General features: G+C 33.2%; 1 protein-coding gene across 1 annotated transcript in view; it reads left to right on the top strand.

The window, feature by feature from the left end:
* Nucleotides 1-2502: 2502 nt before the first annotated feature.
* Nucleotides 2503-27779, top strand: part of LOC111622674 — a 29438-nt gene continuing 4161 nt past the window's right edge. The window contains exons 1-6 of the mRNA XM_023365095.1: nucleotides 2503-2581; nucleotides 2815-3035; nucleotides 11966-12012; nucleotides 12088-12164; nucleotides 15088-15178; nucleotides 27499-27731. Coding sequence (XP_023220863.1) covers nucleotides 3014-3035; nucleotides 11966-12012; nucleotides 12088-12164; nucleotides 15088-15178; nucleotides 27499-27564 — 303 coding nt within the window. The 5' untranslated portion in view covers nucleotides 2503-2581; nucleotides 2815-3013 and the 3' untranslated portion in view covers nucleotides 27565-27731. The remainder of the gene's footprint in view (nucleotides 2582-2814; nucleotides 3036-11965; nucleotides 12013-12087; nucleotides 12165-15087; nucleotides 15179-27498; nucleotides 27732-27779) is intronic.

The raw sequence follows: 27779 nt of genomic DNA, 5'->3' as shown, positions 1-27779 counted from the left end.
TAATGTAAAATATTAAAATTAGAAGTAAGAAACGACATGCTAGGAATTATGTATTTTGAATTAGTAATTTTGTATAAGTAATTTATATGTAAGTAAGACGAATGTAATTATATATACGAGAAGGTTATGATGGACACACAGAAGAAAAATTTCACTTTCGAAAAGTATAATGTGATGTAAAAAATTTTCAATAATTGCTATAATTTTAAATTTATTTATATTTTTAAGATTGTTTATATGGAAAATAATTATGAATGAAACAAATTTTGCTTATCTCACACTTGCAATTAAATTTTTTTATACTTTCAAAAATTACAGCACGATTTGATTTTACCATGGATACAAAAATACAAAAATAAATTTGAGTCGTTTGTGCATTTTACAAATCATAATTTATTCGTGTTTTTAATAGAAATCGTATTTCAGGATAATTATGTTGGTAACGAAGTAACCAGACACGAAAATATGAGACTAATATTAAAATATATGAAAATATGAATGAGTAAATCTTTGTGCACCACTAAGCCCTACCGTGTTTCCGCGTAAATCCTCAATAATTTTCGGTGAGTCAGCTCTGGCCCCAACTATCCCAAAGCAAATTTCAGATTCGATCTCCCAAAATGTAAATTATGATCACGGACATAAATAATTAAAGAATATCTTAAAACAATTAAAATCATTTTAAATTAGATTTGAAAGCGTGTAAATATATGACGTGTAAACAATCGCTTGTATTTTTTAGAGAGATTCAAATATTAATTTAAAATAAATAATTAATTTTAGATTAATTATTAAATATAAATTTATACGAGTGTTATTTTCATATATTTCTATATATAATTTCAATATAAAACTACAAAACAAAAGTGTTGTATGAAATATCAGGTGTTCGTGACTAGATGACATGCTTTACACACGAAAATCAATTCCTTAAAAAGTTTAGAATTATCTTTTACTCAATATAAAAAAATATATTTACACATTCTTTTTTAAATTATATTTAATTAAGTAAATGGAAAATTGTAAACACTTTAGGAAAATTCATTTTCATATAAATGCATATCACCAGCTTTCAAAAACTCGATATTTCATAAAACACTTTTATATTTCTTGTAAAATTGTTTTTTTTTTAATTTTTTACAATTTAAAAGCATCTTAAGCTATATTAAAGTTTATCGAGTGGATATAAATGCAGTAAAATAATTTAATTTGCATACAAATTAATTGTTTACATTGAATTGTGAGAAAGAAAAATGTTTCATGTACAGTACGTAATCAAGAGGAAAAGATTTAGATTCTACCGATTTTCAGAGAAAAAATAAGTATTCAATTTTTTCACTAAAATTGAATACTTATTAATTATTAATTTTTATGTGTAAAATATCAATTAATTTATAATTTTTTCAAATACATTCTTTACGTCTATCATAGTTTATTTTTCGTTCCGAATTAATAACAACTTTTTTTCCCAACATATCAGTGTTGAGAAATTACGGCCACTTCTCTGTTTCATTTTTTATCTTCATTTTTCAATCCCTTCTTATACGAAGTCATTTTTCATTTTATTCGCCGTGATTTTATCATAAATTTTTCTAAGAATATTACTTAGCTACGTAAATATGATCTGAATTTTTTTTCTATAATGATAGCTTTGTACGTTTCGTCGTTTGTACATTTGTACATTTTTAAATTTATTTTTTTCGTGTCCGTTATTCGTCTCACTCCATATTTGTTCTTAGTATAATTCACTCCACTATTTGCCACAATGTCCAATTACATAAAAAAATTTACAAATGTTATTCTAATATTTTTTTATTTTTAACTAGCTGCAAGGACCCACTTTGCTGGGTTTTTATTTGTGGGCAAAAAGTAACGATAGTGAAGATTAAGATAATTACATTATAGCCAATCTTACCCGTTTTCACAGAATGCAAGAAATAGGTTCCCCGTTTCCAGACTAATTAGAGAATTTTTACATGAGTCTAAAAATATGTTCGATTTCCCGCAAAAACGCAAAAAACCGCATGTAAATGCATGCCGCTTTATATTAACACTTCCTTTGTTACTCAACACTTCCATTGTTAACATTTGCATTCTTAACACTTCCATTGTTAACACTTCTATTGTTAACACTTGCATTGTTGACTCTTCCATTGTTAACACTTCTATTGTTAACACTTCCATTGTTGACACTTCCATTGTTACACATTTTCGAAGTTAACCATTTTCAACCCCATATCTCCCGCACCCTTATAGCTATCGAGACGCAACCACCATAGTGCACGAATGGAGAGACTTGGGGCTACTACCACATACAAACACCATTCATGTGCGATGTGTAGTTTTGGCTGAAAAGTGAAATATCAGGGACACACACGTCCATTTATATATATATATTAATATTACTCTTGAACATTATTAAATAGATGTCACATTTTGTTTATAAATTTAAAATTTATAATAGAATTTTAATTATTACAGAATATTTATTTGTATATTTCAGATCGGATGGAAAATAAAAACAAATTAATTCTGTTTATACTGGTCATAAGTAAGGCGTATCTAATCTTTGGAAATGAAGGTAAATATTTAATACTTTTTGTGAATTCTTCTTACATTATAAATACAAAATTTCAACTCTATTTCAAATATTTGGTGTAATTGTAATAAAAACAATAGCTTTTGCCTTCTTTTTCTTAATTTATTGTATTTTATAATAATTTTATGATTTATAATTTTATATTTACAGAAAAACATTAGTTTCTAAATTTACAAAAAAAAATTCTTTGATTTCATTGAGAAATTTTATTTCAGTACTCATTACTGTAAGGATGCGAATCTATGTTGGTTCTGGTCGAAGGCAACACAAAGAATGAATGTAGGAATGCCACGTGCTACTTAACAGTGTTTTCACTAATTCGAACATGGCGCGGACTGGACTGTAGAGTAGAGGGTGCGACGATACTAAGTTCTAAAGGTTACATTTACAACTTCTCAACATATCTCTATCGGTATGCCCGGAGTCTGCACATATAGTAGGTTATAATTAAATGTTCGACAATTTTTCTACAGTTTTTAACACATATATATCATACATATTGTATTAACTATTTCCACTAACACAAACAGTTATTGGTAGTTCTGTCTAGGCCTTTGCTCAGTCCAAGTAGCTTGACATTCACTTCATGTTTACTTCTCGGAAGAGCCTTCGTTAGCATATCCGCTCTCATCTCTGTGATTGGGATGTATTATATTTTAATTTCCTTTCTTCTTGAGCTTCACGAGAGAAGTGATACCTGATGTAAATGTGTTTGCTTCTGCTATGGTGAACGGCATTCTTGCTTAGCTGAATAGCGCTCTGGCTATGGCAGTGAACTATTATTGGTGTATCCACATAACTCTCAAATCCCATTTCTTTCGGCATCCTTCTCATGTGACATTCCTTGGTCATGTTGGATAAGGTCATGTATTTTACTTCCATCGTTGAAAGCGCAACAGATTTTTGTTTTTTTGATTCCCAACTAACAGGTCCTTTAACTAGAATTAGCATGTTACCTGATGAAGTCTTCCGGTCGTCAACATCAGTGATCCCCAACCCCCGGGTACCGGTCCGTGTATCAAATGGTACCGGGCCGCCCAAGGAACATTAAATTATTTCCATTTTATTTACTATGGTTTATTTGTCTCGGGTTTGTGCGACTTTTAATAGACAACAGAACAACGAAATAAAGTGGACATAAGAAACACACTTCGAGTTTCATTGTCTTCTATTACCCCCAGATGGAACTGTCTCGTTGCAAAGAAACAAGCTCAGGGCTCTCATTGATTTAGCGTTCTAGCGAGTTAAAATGTTAAATCACATTATATTCATTTTTTGGTGTAATTGTATTTTATTCTGAAGGCATGTTTAAATACAGTTAAAATAAAATTATTAAATTAAATCAATCTAAAATATGAACAATCAACGTCCCCTCTCAGTGGGCCGCGGTAAAGTTATCAAACGTTGAACGGTCCGCGGCGTTGGGGACCGCTGGTCAACATCACCAGCCCAATCTGAGTCAACATATGTAAACAGCTTCTTGTCGTATTTCTCGTACTTTAGTTGCTTAATAGTTCGGAATTAATAGTTGCTTAATGTATCGGAGTACTCTCTTGGCCATTCTCCAATGAATGATGCCTGGATTGGTGCAAAAAACAGCTTAACATGCTAGCCGCAAACACCGGATCTGGACGTGTCGAGTTCGCCAGATAAAGGAGTCCGCCGACATGCTCCTCTGTATTGTCTTCCTTTCATTTCATTCATTTCGATCTCTGATTGTGAGCCATTTATTTTGTCGATTTCTGATTTGATTCGATCGGTGTTGAAACGGGTTTACATGCTTGCATGTTAATTTTTTTAAAGAGGTCTTTAGCGTACTTTTTTGAGTAAGTCTTATCTTTCCCGTAGCCTCTTCTCTTTCTATTCAATGTTCAACATAGGATTTATTTCCAGTCTACGGCTCGAATGGAGTTTCTTCTAAAGCATTAGTGGACAAAGATTTCTTATGTTGATGGCTTCTGCCCATAAACTCTGAGGTACCTTGGATTGAATCATCATGCATCTCGTCGTCTCAAATAGAGTTCTGTTTGCTCGTTCTGCTATCACATTTTGTTGAGAGTATACTCGACTGTTAATTGCCTCCTTATTTCTGTTTCTTCAAAATAGCTGGTAAATTCTTGTGATAAGTATTCTTTTGAGTTATCCGTATGGAGCCTTTTGATTCTCTGACCAGTTTCATTTTCGACTCGTTCCTTTTTTTTGTAGCGTTTAAATGCGTGAAGTACTTCAGATCGGTGTCTGAGCATTGCTAACTCAATGTAGCCTGTCTTGTCGTCAATGAATTTCACAAAATATATAACCGTCTAGGGATTCCATACTCATCGGACCAAATATGTCAGAATGGATTAATCCCAGTATGTATTTCTCTCTCATATCGGAGGATTTAAAGGGTAATTGGTAAATCTTTCCTTTGTAGAGTATCTTACAATCAATTCTACCTTAGGTTTGTTCCAATGTTATTCTGGTTACCATTTCTTTCTTTTAAATTTTCGCTGAATGATAAAATTTTCTTTAAAAAATAAAGATGTAGTCGTTTCCAAAATATTTTTGAGTGATCATCATATTTCTTTTAAATGTTCCTTATTAAAAACTTCAGACGACCCGACCTAAGGAACATTTAACCGCTTGATTCCCGATCAATTTTTAATTAATTATAATTAAACATAAAAAATACTTAAAACTGAAAAAAACGAAAGAAATGTGTTAATTTTGAAGAAAAAGCTTCAAAGTTTAACTTCCTTTGTCTCGCATTTCTGTGAAATTTGACACTGATGAGTCATTGTGTTTACAGCTGGGTGACCTTGAGAACATTGGTGTCGCATTTCCCGAGACATTCTCATAGACATCTCGGGAGGACAAGGGTTTAAAGTAGGGTGAATACTAGCTACACCTATATTTTTAAATATTTTTAAAAAATTAAAATTTTAATTGCGATTTCCGACCCCCCCCCGATTTAATTAAACTTATATATAATAAAATACATTAATTTAAAAAATTAAAAAACTATTGGAGGTCGTTTTTGACATCAGAAAGTAGCTTTAAATAACTTTACCTAAGTCAAATCTGTGCACTACAACTTTAGAACGATTAATTAGTTTTGGTAAAAAAATCGCATTAAAAACAATTAAGCGTTAATCGCGCGTCATTAAAGGTTGATTAAAATCGCGATAAAATTTTTTTGCGCGGGTAAAAATTTTTAAAAAATTTGGAGACAAAAAACATTCCAAAAATCCAAAAACAAATTTGGGGGGCCTAAAGGACCAAGTTGTTTGTAATGCTATGTAAACTTGACGAGTTAACTCGTCAATGGAGAGGAAGGTGAAGAAATATGATGATCACCCAAGAATTTTTTGGAAACGACTATGTCTTTATTTTTAAAAGAACATTTTTTTTGTTTCATAGTTTCTTTAGATTCGTTGACGTTTAGATGACCGAGTCGTTGGTGCCATCTCAAAATATTATCACTTGCTCTTTCTTCCGCATTTAATGCTGCGTCAGGTTTAACTACGTATAGTTGGTCTCTTTTCTTTGTTATCATAGCGATGGAACCATCTTGGCGAGTAACAATTGCTGATTCTCTTTTGAATGTGACGGAATATCCATGTTCTGTTATTTTAGGGACAGATATCAAATTATTTCTTAAATCTGGAACGGCTAAGACGTCTTTCAGCTTAATTGTATTTTTCGTGTTGTTGACAGGCACGTTTACATTAATTAATCCAGTTCCAATGGATTTTAATGCATCTTTTTGCAGTTTGTATTTCTATGTGGAGATCTCGATTTATCTCTATAAATTTCGTACAGTCATTACACACACGCTATCACAACACCAGTCTGTTGACTTTAGAGTTTGGACAGCTTGTACTGTGATTGCCATAGCATCACCCTTTTTTCGTGTACTGTTTCTTTGCGAATATCTGTTATTATTTCTACATTCATTTCATTCACAGGGACATGTTACATTTGCCACAAATGTAACATGTCCCTGTGAATTGCGAAGAAAGACGATTATTTCCTTTTGAGTAGTTTTGTCGGGAAGGAGTTTTCCTTTGTTTCGATTCTGTGTATAGTGCACACTCTGTTCGACTGCAAACTTTTTCTTTTCTTGTCGTCTTGTTTCGTCTTCAATTAGTTTTATTTTTAACGATTCAGGCTTAGATATATCGTCTCTGGACTCAATGGCAATTCGAAATGTTTTGTTTTCGTCAGACAATGAATTTAATAACATTATAGATAGTAACTCACTTGGAATCGGGATAACTTCTTAATCCAATTGTTTAGATTTTTCCATAAATTCAGTTACATGTCTGGACATTGATTTTTCGGTTTCCTTTTTTCATCTGATCAAGTTGACTGTATAGAACTGTTTTAATTGGATCTTTCGATTTATGTATCCTTTATATCTCATCTCATGCTTCTTTGAAAGTTTCTGCCCTTTTTATGTGGCTCAACTGGTTCTGCTTATCACCTAGTAAAATTAATGCTAAAGCCTTTTCATTGTTTCTTTGCCAATCTATTCCACCGGGATCAGCGTTTGGTTTTTCTATAGATTCATTTACAAACGGCCAAAATTCATTACAAATAAGTATGCTACGTATCTGTAACTTCCACGGATCGTAGTTACCATTATCGAGTTTGTCTATGTGCTGTCCCCACACTATTCGTGGCATTGTTCAAACAGGTTATCCCTTCGTTAGCAAACAGTAATATATCACTTACTCGATTCTCCAGTTACGTTTTCTTCATATGGTATACCTCGATTATTAAACCTAATCACGCTCTGCTACCATGAAAGAATGCAAATATATGCTGGTTTGGGTCGAAAACAACACAAAGAATGAATGCACTGATTTTCTCATTTCTGGCAAATATGAGGGAAAATAGATCTACATCTCAAAATCCTGTAAAACTCAACTTGGCAAATAGCCTATCTGGCAGGTTACAGATATTTTTTCTAAAGAAGTTGCAGGTTTTATGCCTGTCGAGTAAAAATGCAACAGAGTTTATAACTGCCATTACTCTAGGATTCAATATAATGCATGCTATTGCTACACAATCTAGCAATACATTGTTTGTTGTTGTCTTTTTACAGATGGAGATTAGTTTGAATGTGATTCGTTACAAATATCGGGTTAATTAGGATTGTGTAATGAATGGCACGAGACACAATGTAGGGATATACAATTATGTTGCTAAAGCCTAATATTGGAACTACTAGTGTTGAAAGTTGCTCAGTGCCGTCTTTAGAACGTAAGGGGCCCTGGGTCAAGACCAAGATGGGGACCCCTTAATGAAACAGAAACAATAGTATATTACAGACCTAGGGATGCATTATTTGTTTCCCTAGGTCTGTATTATTTGTTCCCCAAATAATACAGACCTAGGGATGCATTATTTGTTTCCTCCCATGGAGTATATACGATTTTTCACCTCCCTCGGCCAGGAAGTGGAATTTTCTTTATGCGCAGCAGGAAGAAAGTACCGTTTTCTGCCGAGGTGTGGTGAATAAAAGGTATCAAAAATTTTGTAAGTTTGCTTAGTTTTAAGATTATTTTTAACTACGTATAAGAGAAATAAATTATTTGACATTTTTAATAATTTGTTTATTTTAATTAACCCATTTTTTATTTGTAACTTTATTACTTTCGGATTAGGGGCCCCCTACAGTCTGGGGTCCTGGGGCAGGGCCCTAAAGATGACACTGAAATTTCTGATGACTATTTCATATTATGCTCTGAAACATTTCAATAAACTGCGCTTAGAAAGTAAATCTATATTTTAAATGATAAAATAGATTTCATTAAAAAAACGAGCTGTATATGAACCCATGTCAGGCACCTCAAAAAACTTACGTTTTTGGTACCATGGCCCCGTGCAAATTGAATAGCAATTATTGTATATTCTAAAATAATTTACTTTGATTTTGACTTTCAACATTTCTTTTTGATATGCATGTATAGGCCTACTGTGTATAATTAAAAAACATATTTGTTTGTGGAATATTGTTAAAATTTCAAATGAAATTCAAAACGATAACATACTTTTACTTAATATATTGAAGTAATTCCTAGATAAAATATTAATTTATCTTTATAAACCTTGGAGATGATTTTACTGTGATCTAATTATTTCATTTATTGCACTGGCTACTTCTCTTGATGTATTTATTGCAGAGACACAGGTAACATTTTTATTTCTTAATCTTCTTTTGTGTTTGTGTAACTACTTACTTAATGAAAGTCCACGGGCATAAACAAAGTGTTTGGCCGGCGAAATAAGTGGGGAAAGAGGGAAAGTAAAGAATGATGAGCAGATAGAAAGAAGAAAAAGAATGAATATCTCTGAGCGGCAAACATAAGATTACTACACCTGCTTTGTTTAATGCTGATATATAGATTTTAGGCTGCAAGGCCGTGGGCCTAGAAAAAAACTTGGGTTGAAACGTACACCAATAATTAATGCAGCTGTCGTGGCCCGGACAGGCTGGCCACGCGGAGTTTTCCAGGTTGCCTCTACGCCTGTAACGCCTGAATAGGATTCAGTTATCTTTAGAAAGACCTCCCAGAAGGCATTCCCCTAGACAGATTGCTTAAGTGTTGTGTTGCCTAATTAACTAACGTGTTACTTAGTTAGGCAACGCAGGCAACGCAATGGCCTAACTAACTAACCTATCTGGATGAGTTGCTGTGGTGCGCAAAGTCAGTTGTATTCCTCCAAAATTGCCATTCTCATTAAGCTATATCTAATGTTCATGTGTACCTATGGCAATGAAAAATTAAACGAGATAGATAGACGTTTGATTATAATGTATTCAACCTATTGCAGATATTGGTTAAATTTGCCATGGCTTGTAAGAAGCTGAACGAGGGTAAAGCTAGTGGAAAAGTGACTAATAATCGCAATTGTAGTCACAATAATCGCTGCCATCCCAGGGACATAAAGTGTACGCAAACTTATCGGTAGCAATGTTGCCAGAGAATGGTAATTTGTTTCTTGACGTGCATGTCAATATAATAAGTAGGAATATAACTGAAAGTGTAAGTGACTCTGGACTTTGTAGCGGAGTTGGCAAGATGATGGGCAGCCACGTTTCCGAGGATCATCATATGATCCGGTATCCATTGAAAATCTCCTAAAATGTTGTTATTTAAGTTCCCGAGAATGTCATATATGAGATGTACAAATTTAAGTTGGCTTTCAGACCTGGCTATTCTGTGTACAGCCCGAGTAGTAGTGTATCCGTAGTGTATAAAGTGTAAAGTGTATCCAGTAGTGTATAAAGTGTATTTTCTCCTTACAAAAATCTTTAAAAAAGATTCCTCAAAAACAATACATAAAATGTGTCTTTATTCCAATACAGTCCATTCAAACACACATTTAAGGAATTAACAATTTCACGGCTGAGTCGACTTTTTAGGCTGCAAGGCCTAAACGTAAAACAGTTAAAATATCGCTCTGGTGGTTGCACTTCATATAAAATTAAAAATACATTTGATATAAAAATACGGCAAAAAAAAAATTAATTATTACAAAATATTTTATATCAATTCTTACAGTCCTTAATAATTTTGGCAACATCCAAGTTGCTATTATCTTGCCAACTTTCTTTGGCTAGATTCACATTCTAAATGATTCTCTTAATTTTTATATTTATCGGGGTAACATCTGATATCACCAATACGCCTTGCAAATGTGAGGAGCATCAATTCTCTTGTCAAAGAGCAATTTTCGTCTGTTGTGTACTTTAAAGTCCACATCACCTGTACAGCATAAAGGAGGATAAGCTGAATGATCACCTTGTAAATAAATTTGATAGCGCAGTGACCTTTGTTTCAAGTGTTCCTAGAAAGTCTAGCGAGGGCGTTGGTCATCTTTTTAGCTTTGTCTGTGACATATTTGATGTGGAAAGTGACGTTAAGATTTTTCATCATGAATAACACCTAAATTTTCCTTTGTCTGCTGTATAAAGTGTGCACCTAATTCGCTGCCAACACTTTATTATCACATAAAAGGAATTATTTTCGCATTTTGATAAGATTATTTTTTATAATCTTGTCAAAATCTCTTCATATAAAACTTGTATAAAGTTTTATATAAAGACTTTTGGAAGTTAAAGTTAGCAACAGTAATCACATGTAGGGCCATCAGAATTTCTCTAACACAGATCACGTTTCACGTATTAATTAATTTAATCGTATACCTGTATTAATTAGTAGTGGTTGAGCATGCTCTCTGCTGAGAAGAGGTAAACGACTACTTTTAATTGAATTTCAAACCCCTTTCACAACAGTCCCTTATTTCTATTAGGACAGACAGTGGCATTGGAATAGGAAAATTACTTAATACGTGATTACCGGGCTGCACAAAATATGTTTTAATCAGTTTTCGAATGTGCCGAATTTAAATATTTATTCCGATTTCTCCAAATTTCATTGGTTGGCAAATTACCGTTTGTTATTTGACTGTGAATGTTGATTTCGTGGAGTTAACATTAAGAAAAAATATGATAAACAGTCGACCCCCTATAACACTGTTGATTTTTCCGTTTTATATGAATTTCATGTTGTACGAGTCACTTAGATTTTATAAATACGTGACCTGTTCACAGCCCGGCACACGTATTTGTAATATCTAAGTGACTGGTACAACATGGAATTCATATAAAACGGAAAAATCAACAGTGTTATAGGGAGGTCTACTGTACTGTATTAAAAAATTTAAAATATCATATTTTCAATTGATGTTTACTTCAGCAAAGAAATTGTGCCATTTCATACCAATACGAGTATCACGATAAACGTGATGATGGTAAGCTGAAATAACCAAACTATTTATATGGTTTTCGTTTTTTAGTGTTTGTTATATCATAGTATTTGATTTATATAACAAAAAAGGTTATTTTACGTAAGGGTTTATCACACCTAGTGATCAATCTAACACATTATTAGAAATATTTATTCATCTACTGTACACAGTTCAAAGAATTTTTAAAATGTATTAGATTAGTCACTTGATGTGAGAAACTCATACATAGGATAACCTTTCTAAAATTAAATAAATACTATAATATAATATAGTAAGAGGGTTAGAAGTACGAAATAATCTAATAATTTTAATCTTTACTGTTATTTTTTGTCCGAGCAACACCAGGCTCATCTTCTAGTTGCATATAAAGAGAATACATGAAACGAAAACTTAGAAAATTAATCTTCTATAAAATTCAAACGAAAAAATAAATTAATTTCTTTTACTTTGTTTTGATAAATTGCATTTAAATGAACATTAATTTGAAATTAATAAGAAATTAATTATTTAAACGTAAGAAATGTACGCTTTGGAATGATAATGTTTTTTAAATCATTTTAGTCGAAAAAGGAGAAAGACATGGAAGATGGAAAATTGCAATTAGAAAGGTAAAATCTTTTCCATTTTCTTTTTAAGTAACCATTCTACTAAATGAAATGCATTTTCATTAAATTCCTTTTCAGTCGATCAATCTAGCAGACAAAAATTCAGCAGAGTTTACAGACTTTCTTCTAGCTGCAGAAAGGAAGCTAAATATTAGGTGAGTAATTTTATTATTGATTTTTCTCTACCCGTTACTTATTCGATAAAGATATAGGCTACTCGCAATGATATAACTCATTTTAAACAATAGCATGACGTCAAACAGGATTTTACTACTGTATATACAATTAGACTCTTGATAAATCTACTTGGGCAGGACATGTGAAAATTCTCGACTTACAGGGACTACATTATTTTCTGAGACTGTAAATATCACAATATCATATAACATGTTATATAATATGTATATACAAATTAAGTATTATCATTTTCTTTTTTTTAAATTCTCACTTTCAGTCAGAAAAATCTGTCACATTTCTACGATTCATTACTGCTTTCTCAACAATTTTTTCGGTGCTCTCCACGTATCGAAAGCAGATCGTTTTATGAATGCAGTTAATTATGAAGTGCCTAGAAACCTTTAACAGTTGACAGCTTTTCTGATTTCTCTACGTGTGAAGCAGAAAAATTCTCTTTGATTGTATTTCATTCTTTTTTTCATCTTTAATCTTTCCTTTTTGTATTTTTGCAAGAATGATGTCGTTTTGAAATAAATGTCCGACACACAGCTTCGTCATTGTTAACGTTGACAAAAACCATCGAAAGTTAGTTTTCGTCACTTGCCGCTATAATGATGTCGGCCAACACTTCTTTCATACTTATGGTGGATTCTGATGGATATTGTCGATTTATTCAAAGCGCCTAGAAATTCTTGAATGAAACGTCCAAGAATTTCTTGATGCTTCTTTGCGTAAAGCAATTTTCAATAGTGCTTTATAGTATTTCATTCCAAAACTTGTAAATCTTTCGAACTGCATTTAACGGGTTCTCTCCAAACTCACGTGATACAATTTCTATAACATGCAGCATTTTGGGGCAACAATTTGTAAAGATTGTAGACCTATAAATTGCCACTATCCTCTGTCTGTCTGTTTGTCTGTTCTTCCTTAATCTGTAAAACGTTGTTAGATAGCTAAACGTTAAGACTACATATAAAAATTTTCATGACAGATAACCTTGATTAAGTTTATACATACATACATTTGTCTTTAATTCAAATTTTTTCCCCAGAATGGACTTACATAGGTGACTGGCATGGATCTGAAGTCATTAGGAAAGGTGTGTTAGTAGTAGAATAATACTAGTTCTAACAAAAGTTTTGGTGAATGAGAAAAAATCGAAAAATTGCGAAATCGCTAAAATATTATACTTTTTTTAAATTAAAATGTAATAAAACAGCCCATTATTAACTTAATGCTACAATTTTCTTAAAAGAGGCATCAATTTTCGGTCACCTATAAATTCTAGCTCACATTTTGGAAAGCTATAAATTCATGATATATCTATTAAATAAATCCAATATATTCATGATAAAAGCTCTTACCTGCAATTATATTATTTTACTCCAACAACATTTTCTTGCTATTTTTAATTCCTCATCTCGCATATTCCGACAATAATTGCATGTTTTTCTTCGGTACTGGAATTTAATAATTTCAAAACAATTTTGCAGTTTATCCTCTCAAAATTTTTAAACATCATTTTTTAAAGAAAATCGTCTATTTTAAGTAAAAATCGCATGAATTACGTAGTTCGCTTTCAGTCTGTCACCCCACCAACTTAAAAAGTTATTCATAGAGATCATAATCTTTAAGATGATATTAGAGGATTTTTGAAATAATTTGTTTATTTTTTAAAATACATTTATACATTGAACACCCAGTACTTAATATTTTTACACATTTAAGTACTTTTAGATCTAGATTTACATATGATATTGTTTCGAGTTTATCTAAAAGGTCTTTTTTCGTGATTCCTCTTTTATATGAAAATGTACAGTACCATCAAATAACTTTTCAATATAATTTAGAACTTCGTTATTTCACAGATTTTTCTGATTTGCAGACCTTTTTACTTTTACACCATAAACTTTTCATCTACATTTGTAAACTATAACTTTTCTGTGCGATCTTACATACAATTTGTTTCGAATAGCCTAAATTGTTTGATTAATCCACAAATTTAAACGTCACCAACTTATTTCGTTAATAATCAATATTAGAGGATCAACGTAACTATTTATTTATTACAAATTCTTGCTAACAATGTCACAACTATATTTTTATAATTTTTTAATCCGGATGGGTCAAAAATCCCCAAGAATTTTTTGGGGTTAGTCAGACTGGATATGTAGGTCTCCGTCCTTCACAACCCATTCGCCCCATTGTAGTCTTAACTATATCCCATTGTAGTCGCTTTGGTATAAATGCCTGGAATTTGAAGATACTCACTTGCAAATCAGGGAAAGATGGTTCAGACTGACCTTTAAGATTTCACACAGGAGAGGGTCGGTACGTTGGGATAGTTTGGGATCTGGCAGCATCTTACAAGTAGTTAATTTCTCAAAGCGGTAGTAAATTAAATTAAAGTCAGGACAGAATGTCTGTATGAAGATTCTCTCCAGTTGTGGTTCAGAATATTCCGTATGTGGAGGTGACGTTATTCTGAATCAGAGGCACAGAGTTAACTATCTCAGTTGAGGACTAAGCGGCCACTGACTCATTCGGTCAGTTCCGATATTAATATCAGTAATGCACGGCCTGGAGGTCAAGAGATAACGGGAAAGCATGTCTTTCGCCGTCGAGAGCATGTAAATTGAAATGTTTTCAGGTAGTAAATGACAACAGGTATGATGAAATCGTGTTATTTATTTTGTTGTATAGTCCAGGTTCTCACACAAACTTGTGAAGACAATTTTGAAATAGGCGGGGTAGGCGAGAAGGGTTCTTGAATCGGTGCTGTATACAGTGTGTGATATTACATTATGCACTTCTCCCCAATATGAAAATAGTGAGATATAAATATTTCAGATTATTTTATATTTTAAATCAATTAATTATGTAAATTTTTTTTATTTCTAGCTATGAAGCAGCCGAACCCATACCAGAACAGGGAATAGGAAAGAATGAACGTGGTGAATTTATTGGAAGTTTCGGTCAAGTAGTTAAATCGGTATACAAATGACACATGTTAATTACATTTAATTATTTTTTTGTTGCTTAAGCACTACAAGGGGCAATTAATCGAACACTAGGCATCCTTTTATCCTTTTATTTATTTACTAGCTGCAAGGACCCGCTTCGCTGGGTTTTTATTTGTATGTAATATAATTTTTTTATATATAAAAGACTGTTTTTCTAAGTAATCTAGAATCTAGCTGCAAGGACCCGCTTCGCTGGGCAAAAAGTAACGATAGTGAAGATTAAGATAATTACATTATAGCCAATCTTACCCGTTTTCACAGAATGCAAAAATTAGGTGTCCCGTTTCCAGACTAATTAGAGAATTTTTACATGAGTCTAAAAATATGTTCGATTTCCCGCAAAAACGCAAAAAACCACCTGTAAATCTTCCATGCCGCTTTATATTAACACTTCCTTTGTTACTCAACACTTCCACTGTTAACACTTCCACTGTTAACACTTCCATTGTTACACATCTTCGAAGTCAACCACATTCAACCCCATATATCCCACACCCTTATAGCACAAAATGCAAGAATTAGGTCCCCCGTTTCCAGACTAATTAGAGAATTTTTACGTCCAGTCAAACGAACTATTTTTAATTTGATCAATTTTCTGGAACGTTTACAATCGTTCTATAATCGAACCAATTCGAATTTAAATTCGAATTCGAAAATTTTTAAAGTCGAAATAGAAAATCTTTCACTTTCAAGCCCATATCTCCCGCACTCTTATAGCTATCGAGACGCAACCACCATAGTGCACGAATGGAGACTTGGGGCTACTATCACATACAAACACCATTCATGTGCGATGTGTAGTTTTGGCTGAAAAGTGAAATATAGGGACATACACGTCCATTTATATATATATATAGATAACGATAACGATAACTAGTGTATCAGTCTTATGTTTTAGGAATTTTTCAGGAAAAAATTAATCAAATTTAGAAGCGTGTTTTGCAAACTGTAAAGAAGTCTGTTGCTATCTAACTTTTGATTCGCTTTTTCGTATGTGTTTTTTAACCGTCCCAACTATTAAATTCCTTCTCTCAAACTCCGCGCCAAAAATATTTCAGTATATCCAATATTACACCCTCTAAAATTCTACAGAAACTAGAGGTAAAAATGCAGATTATTGGCAGATAACATCGATAGTAAACTTCTTTTACACTGTAATTTGTTAATTTGTTTGTCTGTTATTAGATCCACCTGTAAAAACAATTGCCGGAAAAATTCCCAGAAATGCTATGCCCAAGCCAACTACCACATCGAATTATGTAAACAATACAATCGCGTGTTTTAATCGTTTTTTCACTTCTTCTTCGCTAACGAGTTGTTGTTTGACAGTATTTAGACGAATAAACATGTTTTCAAAACTATTTAGCAATAAATATTCTCGAGAAAACTCTACCTTTAAAACTTTGAATGCTAAGTCTATGGGAGACCTTTTTGCCGTCAATTGGCTTTGAAAATCCTGTTTTTATATGCTCTAATTGGTCATTTCTATCATGACTGAATCGATATCAACTAGGGTTTCTCAAACGGGATTCCGGGATCCCGGTTGTTTTTTTAACCCGGGAAATGTTTCTTATCCCGGGAAATCCCGCAAATTTCTTAAAAATTCACTTTTTTTCTTATTTTGTGTTAAGGTTGAGGAATTTTGCAAATAAAAAGCATAATTAACTCATTTACTGTCAGAATACATTTGTATTTATTTATTTTAAACCTACCTATTAGTTTTTTTTAATTTTTTTAAATTTTATTTTTCATTTCTCCTTGTTTTGGAAAATTTACAATAAATCAAGACATAACAATAAGCATATTACATTTGAAATGGCATACCACTTTTGCGCTGTTAAAACCGTGTAAAACTTGTAAATCAATAAAGCAAAGTTGTATGCTATTTTAAGAATAACATGCTTATTGTTATCACTTGATTTATTACAATCGTTCGTAAAGATGAATCTTTGAAGGTATGTTTGTAAATTATTTGTATCATTTTTATCAATTTAATGTCAAGTAGTAATTATGTACATTTTTAAAAATTAGTTGACTGAAGAGGGGCAACATATGGCCCAAAACGTGTAAACTAAGTGTATCAACTAAATAAACAATTAAAAGAACTAAAGGATGCCTAGTGTTCGATTAATTGCACTTTATAATGTTAAGGAACAAAAACGTATTACGACATGGTTTCAAATTAACAAAAAAATAAATTTAATTATTGTTAAAATATAAATATTATTTTTTTTTCAATAATACAAGTATTCAATAATACAATTTTCTCGTATAAATTCGATTTATAAATACAAATTTTTTACGCAGTACTAGTGATATTAACAGTATGAAAATAGAATTTGTGTCCTATAGCCAAACCCCATCATACGTGCATATTCTACAGTTTCAAGTTTATTCTATTGGCGATGTGAAGAAATAAGTGAATTTTCTGACGCTGATGGAGTTCGGGGACTTAAAAATCGCTTTTCTGACACCAGTGTGAGTTTGCTGACTGTCAGAGAGGAAACATTATTTTCTTGTGTCAGGGATAGTCTTTTTTTTTAACTCTTTCCGCCCTGTGGGCACTAAGAGGGCCTCTTTGCAAGCCCATAATGGGTTCGGCCAGGCCCACAAATGGGGCTGCCGGGTGGTGAGGGACGGGGCCCGATATATCTGAACGGACTGCCCCCAAAAAATTCCTTGGGATTTTTCGACCCTTTCGGATTCGAACCCGGGTCCCCCAGAGCAGTAGGCTGTCACCTTGACCGCTCAGCCATCCGGCCGCCAAGGTCAGAGATAGTCTAGTGAGTTTGCAGAGATGATAAGTGTTTTACAAAGAAGCCGTTTATAATTTGCAGAAATGGTTTATATATATTGTAGCTAGTTTGTTACAGTTCACCAGTTATAAATCTTACCGATGTAGAGGAGCGATGTAACTCCAATCTTCTACTAGTTTCCTGTTGGCTGGTCGCAACCCTGTGGTAGACAAGAAGGACACCTGAATCGGCAATGTTGGCAGATAGATAATGTAGTGCTTGGCACAGTGGACAGTGCAAAGGGAGAATGGCTTTGACAATACATGATTATGAAATTTTTCTGAAGGGAGACTGTTTCTTTCAACGTGATGACACTCTGCGTTTTGTGTACAGAGTCCATTGATTCACCATGAGGTGAACAGTTTACGGAAAGTGATTTTGTCCTTGAAGATCAGGGATTATATCAATCTCTGTCTTTCGTTCAGCCATTCTGATTGGTTGATCTCCCTTATCCACGCTTTCCGAGTGGCTGTTCCTCATTACAAAGCATAACGGGACTCCAACCAGGAGTGTGGGAGAGGTTAAACGCGAAGTTGAATTCGATCTCCCAACCGATCATAGGACAACGCTCGTTCTACGTTTTATGATTTATGCGTCTCATTTTAACATGAACCAGTGGTTTCCAAACTTTTTTGATTCTCAGCACCCTTGCTAAATGCAGATTTTCCCAAGGTGCCCTATGTCAAAATCTAATAAATACTGTACATTAAATTCTAACATTATAAAAATTTTATAACATTTCGTGGCGCCCCTGTGAGGAAGCCGCGCCACACACTTTGGGAACCATTGACATAAACAAAAGGTGCCCAACTACAACTATTTTTTTCTTGCCACTTTAATCAATTGTATTGTTTTTCAATCAACTAAATTCTCGCAAATTTTGTGACAGTTCGGATCTGTCCAGAACCTCACACAAATGAAAAATACGTAAAATAAAAATTCTTGCAAAATCTCTGCCAGTTGTGCTGGAAAAACTCATTTTTTTAGTGGGTTCAGTATTCAAATTTTTAAGTTGTTTTTTGTTGTTATGGTGTAATTCTATTTATTGTTAACTAGTGTATTGTTTATTGTCTTACTTGTATAACAGTTTTGGATACGAATGCTTCTGTAGAAAAGGAAATACTTGATAATTAATAGACCCTTCATTTAACTTCTTGCTTTGACTTGTATTTAAATGTTATTTCAGCAACCTAATAGCGCTGTTTTATCAAACTTATGACAATGGCTTCTGTATATTATAACTAGAAACCGAATTTTTATGTTATAAAAAGTGCGTTTTAGGTGCATATTATATGCTCCAACAACCTCAAAATATGCATTTCCTTTTCTGAAACATATCCTTTATCACATCATCAATTCATCATGATTCATGATTACTTCATATACAGATACATGTATATGAAACTAAGTAACGATTTTATATGTTTTAAATGACTTAACTCGGGTTGAGAAAAATGGACACAACGCCTGTACTGACTTAACTCAAACAAACATGGCGCGTTTCCATTACAGTTCTATTATTTCACCCCCTATGCTTATAATTTTTTCAAATAAAGTTTACCCACTTTCCGTAAAATTACACAAGGAAATAGACTGCTATCTATTTCCTTATGTAACTTTTGTAGTAAACCAATTAGAAAATTTTCTGTCAAACAAGTTGGACTCTCCCCTAGAGACATAGTAGTAATGACCGAATACACTTGTTCTAATTTGTGTATTCCTGGAACTACCGCATGCTCTGATATAATCCGGATTCCCCTTGATGTTTACATGAGGACCGCCTACGATAGCTCACTGAACATCTGTGATCAAGTTCAAATAGTTGTAAATACTGGAGACTACAGGTGTCCCATTACAGCTTGTTTATAAAGCAATAAAATAACAAATAAAGCATCTCTAATATTTATTAATATTTATACTTATTAAATAAAAACATTTATTTTAAAATATTTCATAAACTTTTAGTTTTGCTACTATAAAATTACATTGGGGGTCGGGTTTCTCTCAGCTATTATTGCGTTCTAATTTTTCTTCTTGGGATATGCATTCACTGGGACTTGAACAAAAGTAATCAGTAATTTTAAAAAATAAGTTTTTAGTGCATTTTCAAAAATTAAAAGAGCATTAAGGGGATCAGTACTCGGATGTATTGTAATTGCAAAAGAGTTTGTATATTTGGCTTATTCTGTAACAGATTTATATATATAATCGAGACGAGTTGATAATAATAATAATAATAATAATAATAATAATAATAATGACTCACTAAACTCAACATAATAATAATAAGCGCAGAGCCCAAACAGTTAGGAGTTGAAAGTTGAAATTTGGTACACAGTTAGGGTACGTCACAAGAACGCACACTAAGAAGGGATTTTTCGAAATTCCTCCCCACGTGGGAGAGAGACAGGATGGAAGGCTTGACACTTCCATCAATAATGGAAGTGTCAAGTAACAATGGAAGTGTCAACAATGAAAGTGTCAATAATGGAAGTGTCAACAACGGAAGTGTTACGCAACAATGGAATTGTTAAGAGAAAGTGACGTGCCATATGCAGATGCAGTTTATTTTCGTTTTGCGAGAAATCAAACATATTTTTAGACCAATCTAAAAATTTTCAAATTAGTCTGGAAACAGGGGGACCCAATTCTTGAATTCTGTGAAAACGGGTAAGGTTGACTATAACGTAATAATCTTAATCTTCGCTATCGTTACTTTTGCCCGAGCAACACTGGGCCTACCTGCTAGTTTCTCATAATCAAGAAAAGTCTCTCTACCTCAACCAATGTCACAGGAGCAAACCGCATCGTAGAATAATCCAATGGAGAAAACTGAGTCAGCTTTTCTGCATCATCCATTGTTAGTTCAGACCCTTGCAATATTTCAGTAATTATGCATATTTTCTTGTACAGTATTTAGGGTTTTCTTAAAACGACGTTCAGTTTTTTCACAGTATCTCGTATTTTTCCACTGGATTAGATTTATAATTGCTCCAACATTTTTGAATGACATAAATACCCCCTTCCCTTCTTCACCCAAGTTATCTCCAGTTGCATGTGAGGATGAGTAGTAATTAGATAATTAATTGCTCTATTGTTTTTATGGGCGTTTTTATCAAATTTAAATCATTTTAAACTTCTATACTTTTTTTCGGTTCTTCCATATTTTAATAGCATAAAAATCGAAAATTCTGTGTTATATTTGAATAGATGTGGTAAGTTAGCTCTCCTCCTGCTTTATACCAATATTACCCTGAGGCATAGGTGACAAAGTCCTGGGAAAGCTGACACCAGCTGTTTTCAAGGTCAACCAGTTTGTAAACCATGTAGACTGCACATGTGAAATTTCACGCCTTGTTAAATGGAAGCATAACAATTGGTGCAGCTATATTTTTCAAATAACAGCATTATTTTTAATTTTTTATATAGTTTTTTTGTAAAAACACTTTTGGAGGTATTTCTTTTGTGGCAATTATTTCCCGGTAATTTTTTGGCTGTCAGATTCGCGTTTGAGTGGAAATAATTATTTAATATAAAAATCAATTAATTAGAAATTTTCTGAGCTGCATTCTGGCCGGAAAAGCCAAGGAGATATACTCATGCAGTTGAAGTCCTTGCTTCTCTAGTTGCATAATGCTGGTCTTTAGAAATACCAGAGATCTAAGGGCTGTTAGTTCTCAGCAAACTGATGCATCTTGCAAAAGAGATGCAGCACTCTATAGCCATACTCTTAGCTTCGCAATTATGTGATAAAAAGTTTTTGAGCTGGTCCAAATATTCTCCAAAGGAAAACAGAATCCAACCATGTTCCCCAGCATGTGACAACTGGCTCAGGGGAAAGGGAATCCAGTTGAGTCTTTCCATTACTTTTGTCTGTAAGGTGCCTTTACGAACACTTTCTTAACATATGCAACAAACTGCTCAACTTTAGGATAAGTATCTCTAATTTTTTCGGCTACTCTGCTTAATCTTGGGCTAAACATGTCACATGTAAAAATTTAGGAAATATTATGCTCAAATTCTGTCCTGCTTTGACCACATATGCTGTTGTATCTTACAACAGCAAATGTACAATACATTGTCATACTTTACACCAGTGATTCTCAAACTTTTTCGATCCACCTCCCCCTTTGTTCCATAAAGTTATACCCAACGCCCCCTAACCCATTTTCTCTTGTGTGAGAAAAGGATTGGAAATATTCTTAGGAAAACTTTTCTATGAATCTCACACTTTGTGCCCTTACTGTACATTGTTCTCATCATTTGGAAACCATTAAACGCAATGTTTCCTCTTATCAGCCCCAATTTTGCCTTTGGTCACCGTTCAATACCCTGCCTCTATCATAGATCTATTCATCGCGCCAGAAGGGGGCGTTATTGCTTACTTTGAGAAACGCTGAGCTAAAATAAAAGTCAATGTGTTAGAAATATTCAAGTTGTGACCTCCAATAAAAAATAAAAAATATATAAAATGTCAACATTTTATATATATTCCGTCGAATTTTTATATATAGAATTTGTCTGCCGTCGCCCCTCTATATTTCCTTAATGCCCCCCAATTCTCTTTGAGCCTTCTACTGCCCCCCTGAAAGCCTCCAGCGCCCACAAGGGGGCGTTATCGCCCACTTTGAGAAACGCTGCTTTACACCATCAGGCTATACAATCTGCAAAGAGTTAAGCACCAGCTAAATTATTCTAATATTGTTTACTTTTTTAAGTATTTCCATATTCAAGGGTTTAGGCCCCTTATATTTGTCTCCACAAAGAGGTCTAACTAGTATGACAGTAATCATATTTTGTTGATCATCTGTTGTTTTATCCACCACCAAGTATATATGTTCATTTTCAAGCTCATTTAGTAACTTTCCCAGCTTTGTGAGAAGCACGTCTTTCTTGTGGGACTTTCTGAACGTTGATTCATTGGTAATTCTCTTACACAGGTATCTCTCCAAAAATGATTTATGTTGGGCTTGATAGTTTGGAAAATGAAATTCCTGTTTCACACATCACCTTATACAGGGTGTATTTTTTACACCCTGTATAAGGTGAAATTTTATACAGGGTACATTGAAATAACTTAATTGGATCTCATTATTTTAGAAAAAGGTATAGACAAAAGTTGTAGGGTATCAACGGGGCCAATCATTGGTTACCTCATATCTGACCTTGACCGTGACCTTCAAGGTTATTTGGAGGTCAAGTCTGTATTTTTCAATGGAAACATATATTTTTGACCCCGGAAATGGAAGAGCAGGAAATTTCACAACTGGATGTACCTTTGACCTTATTGTCTAGGTCAAAGGTCAGGATTATTTTAAGATTAAAATTATAAGCTTTTTCTAATGCAAAAACCATACTTTTTATAACTGGAATAGTCAGGGAAGTAAAAGTTCATTTTTTCATGACCTTATTACTTTGAACTTTAAAAGCATTCACTATTTTTAGCACTACAGAAGAGTAATGATGTGATTGTAGTAGTTTTCTGCTCCCTTTGAGGTGCTTATTTTCAGCGAGTCCCCTTGCCTCTCATTATCGTAGTGCTTGTTTTCGGTGAGTCACTTTAATTCTCACCATTGTTTCAGATGTTGGTTTTGGGGAGAATTTTATAACAAATGTTCAAAATGATGTCCTTCAAGTTTAATGCATTTTGCTTTATACAGACAGAATAAAGTGATTTTTTCAAAATACTTAGCAGATTATTCATCTCTTTATTCAGTTTGTTCAGAAGGGCATCATTTTGAACATTTGTTCGAAATGATGCCCTTCAACTTTAATTATTTATTAATGCATTTATTGAGCTGCACTTACAATTATCACGCTTGAGATGGCCTTCAGAGGTCAAATTTCGGGTACTCAAGGTCATGCCTGATTGCGAAATTTCCCATCATTTCCATGTAAAATTGTAAATGTAACATTTACTTCCCAGCCTATTCCAGCAATAAAAAGTAATGGTTTTTCCCATTAGAAAAAGCTTATAATTTTAACCTTAAAATAATCTTGACTTTTGACCTAGACAATAAGGTCAAAGGTACATCCAGTTGTGAAATTTCCTGCTCTTCCATTTCCGGGGTCAAAAAATATATGTTCCCATTGAAAAATACAGACTTGACCTCCAAATAACCTTGAAGGTCAAGGTCAAGGTCAGATCTGAGGTAACTAATTGATTGGCCCCCTTGATACCCTACAACTTTTGTCTATACCTTTTTCCAAAATAATGAGATCCAATTAAGTTATTTCAATGTCTCAAGATAAAAAATACACCCTGTATAAGTCAAAATTGAAGTTATCATTTGGCACAGAATAAATCCCCATTTTTCTGCAACTCTGATATAAATAATTGTTACACTTACACTCAGCATTTCCAGGCAGTTTCACACTGTTCTCGTGTTTAGCTGTTTGCACGTGCTGTTGAATTTGAAATTTCCTGTCACAAACAATATGTGCATTGCAAGAATCACAATGCCCATCAGTGCTAAATATTTCAGGCCCAAAAAATTCAGCGATACAGGACCTCAACAAAGATGATTTCAATGACAATACTTTCAGCAGTTTAAATCTGTATCCAATAATGTAGACCTGACTCAAGTCTATAGCAGCTTGTCGCAAGCTAACAAAACGAAACGAACCCCATTGTATAAATAGCTTTTAGGAAAAAGTAGGAGAGATGTGGTCTAGATAACAAAGTTAGAAGTTGAATTCTTTCTGGTATTTTCCTGTCAAAGTGTCCAATGGGTAGAAACAGGTTGTTAATTATTCAATCATGAAACAAACCAATGAAAACCAGTTTGAAAAAGGCATCATCATCCAGAATATATATCCATATATTTTATACATATCCTATATTATATACATATCATATATTATATATACAGTCGACCACCCTATAACACGGGTTCCTATAGTTCTAATTCCTATATCACGGCGAAAAAATTGCAACAATAATCGTGCAAACATGCTAAAAAAACCTCCTATAATTCGGTCAAACGTCATCGCCGACTCGTGTCGCGACAGGATTGGTCAAATCTAGAACAATAGCGGATATTGCACAAACCGTTGAGTTTAAACAAGCAGCGGACCTACTAAAAACCATTTATTATTGAACGTACATAAAAATTATATTTATATTAATGATGTCTTGAAATAATTTATCAGGAAGCACGTGAGCGCCATTTGATAACAAGCTCCACGACGAAAAGAAGCTTAAGCAATGGCATAGTCGAACGGTTCACGCTCAGTAAGTAATCTTACAAATTTTTGTTTATAGCATAGTTTATATGGATTATTCCCAAAAAAATATACGTATTTTGGAAATGTTGAGTCAAATTAGTCTAGAATCAATTAATTTTATGGAAGAAACCTTTCAAATAGCCGTAGTCCGTAAACTGCATACATGCCGGGCTGTGATTGGCTGGACTCGTAGAAAATGGATTCATGAAAATCGGAACGTATCTATCGTGTTATAGGAGGTCGACTGTATAACCATATATTATACGTATCCATATATTATATATATATTTCCATATATCAGCCGGAATATATATACATATCTGACCAGAGAGTCGGCACCATACTGCTGATGTCTATGTCAGGATAAGCAATGGCGATTCGTTCGTTCACGCGCGAGCAATCGTGTGTATGAACGGTCAGATTCGAGAATTGGACGACCTGAGAGACAATGCTGCCAGAAGTGCACAATACAACTTAATTAAAAGTACCCATTTATTTTTTAATATAATTATATTATTTACATGTATAATAAGATAACATTACAGCGTTCTAGCATCATAAAATAAATAAAGTTTCGGTAGCGTAACATTTTGTATTGCTTTATACTAAGATTATACTAAGTTAGCCAAGAGAGAGAACTTACATTCTTACGCGCAATGCTAAATACCTTGATCGGTCGAATTCGCTTGATCGAAGTCTTGAAGTCGGAAAACACCCTGATGACATGGTGGAAAGGTTTCTTGGTTGGGAAGAGTTAGGCTGCATGATGATACACTTCACAATCAAAAGTTCGTTTTACGATATCTGCGACAAAGGGCAGTCTAAAGGATTGGCAATGAAACACTCACACAGCAAGGATGTCGGTTCTGATGTTTGTCTTTTATTTCAGGAGTTCAGGGGTCCTCCCTCTTGATTTGATGCTTTTTTATTCAATGTTACGTTTTTTTTTTACCAATAAGTGAATTTTGGATGAAAGTTCCTTGTGACAGATGCGTTCGGAAAATGTGTAACTTTTGGAAAGGAAAAGATCAGGGAAAAGATGCAATCATATCATTTCAGTTTTTTTTGTGTTGGGAAATTTTTTCTTTATATATGTGAAATTTAAACGTTATTTTAAACAAATTTGATATTTTCGTTGCAGTTAATTAAAATTCTACCTCATCAAGTCTCTCACAGATATATTATATATATATCCATCAGCCGAAATATATATCCATATATTATATGTATATATATATATCAATATATGTAATTTCTTTGGAATTGAAGAGGGGAAATTGGCTAGGAAAGTTTTTAGGAAATTGGTGAAATATGCCATATTTAGATTTAGGTCTTTTTAAACTAAAATTTTCTCAAATATGCATTTTACGCTTTATTTCCAAAATATACATTTGGAGGTTTTTATAATTGTGCTCCAGATAATCATGTCAATGAAATAATGGCAGATTTGGAACTTTCAATGCAAGGACATCGCGCAAAACACTTTGTGAAAAATCTAAAACTCCGGTTCCTAATTAGAAAACTTTTAAAATTCTTTTTAGTTCCATTTTAAGCTGTGATAAGTATGGAAAAACAGCACTATTCATTTGTTGAAATAACATTTTAGTAATTAATGGAGTTAGTTATTTTATACTAATTTCTACTTGCACAAGTGGTCTTCGAACATATCGCATTGCATACTGTACAGCCCTACTTATTTCATCCAACTGTATAATATATAGGCCTACATACTTGCATATATTTATTATTTATTGTATATTTTCACTTTTTAATAGTTGAAACTATTTTTATAGGAAGCGGACATTCTTTACGGATTCATGTACGTTACATATGATCGAGTACAAGTTGTAGATTTTTCTTCTACGATTTCAGCCTCACCTACAAATTTTCTTCTAATAATTCCAGAAAAAAAGTTTACTTGGTATGCTATATTTCAACCATTTTCTTTTCAGGTATGCAAATATACTTATAATTAAGCGATATTTTATTTACCAAACATTTACATTCATGTTTATATGACTAACTCTTTTTAAAGGTTTGGTTGCTGATTTTCACATTTCTCTTCATTTCTGCATTTGCCTTGTTTTTTATGATACAAACACACTACAAAAGAATTGGGAAGAACTTCCAATTCTCATATATACTTTGGAGTCTTCATATATATACTTTGGAGTCTATTTTCAACATTGATTAATCAAGGTAAAATTATTCTACTAATATATTCAATAACGACCTTCAAGTGTAATTTTTATTGTTTCTCGTTGCAGGAAGTAACATCTTCAATGAAGTCGAACATTTTTCTCTCAGATTATCATTTGGGATCTGGTTATTAGCCGCTTTTGTTTTATTGTCCAGTTTCAGTGGATGTTTGGTATCCTTTCTGACTGCTTCTGGAAAGCCTTTGATACCGAAGACATTTCATGACCTAGCATCTGCTGTCAAAAGAGGAGAATATGAATGTGGAATATTTCAAAACGTTGCTATCAAAAGTTTTATAATGGTAATAATGATAAAGCCAATAAGCCAGTGATGACAAATGCACTGTTAA

Source organism: Centruroides sculpturatus, unplaced genomic scaffold, assembly GCF_000671375.1.
Source record: "Centruroides sculpturatus isolate CEXI.00-Female unplaced genomic scaffold, Cexi_2.0 scaffold168, whole genome shotgun sequence".
Lineage (NCBI taxonomy): Eukaryota > Metazoa > Arthropoda > Arachnida > Scorpiones > Buthidae > Centruroides > Centruroides sculpturatus.
The sequence above is the reverse complement of the archived record's forward strand: the minus strand, read 5'-3'. Positions and strand labels throughout refer to the sequence as shown.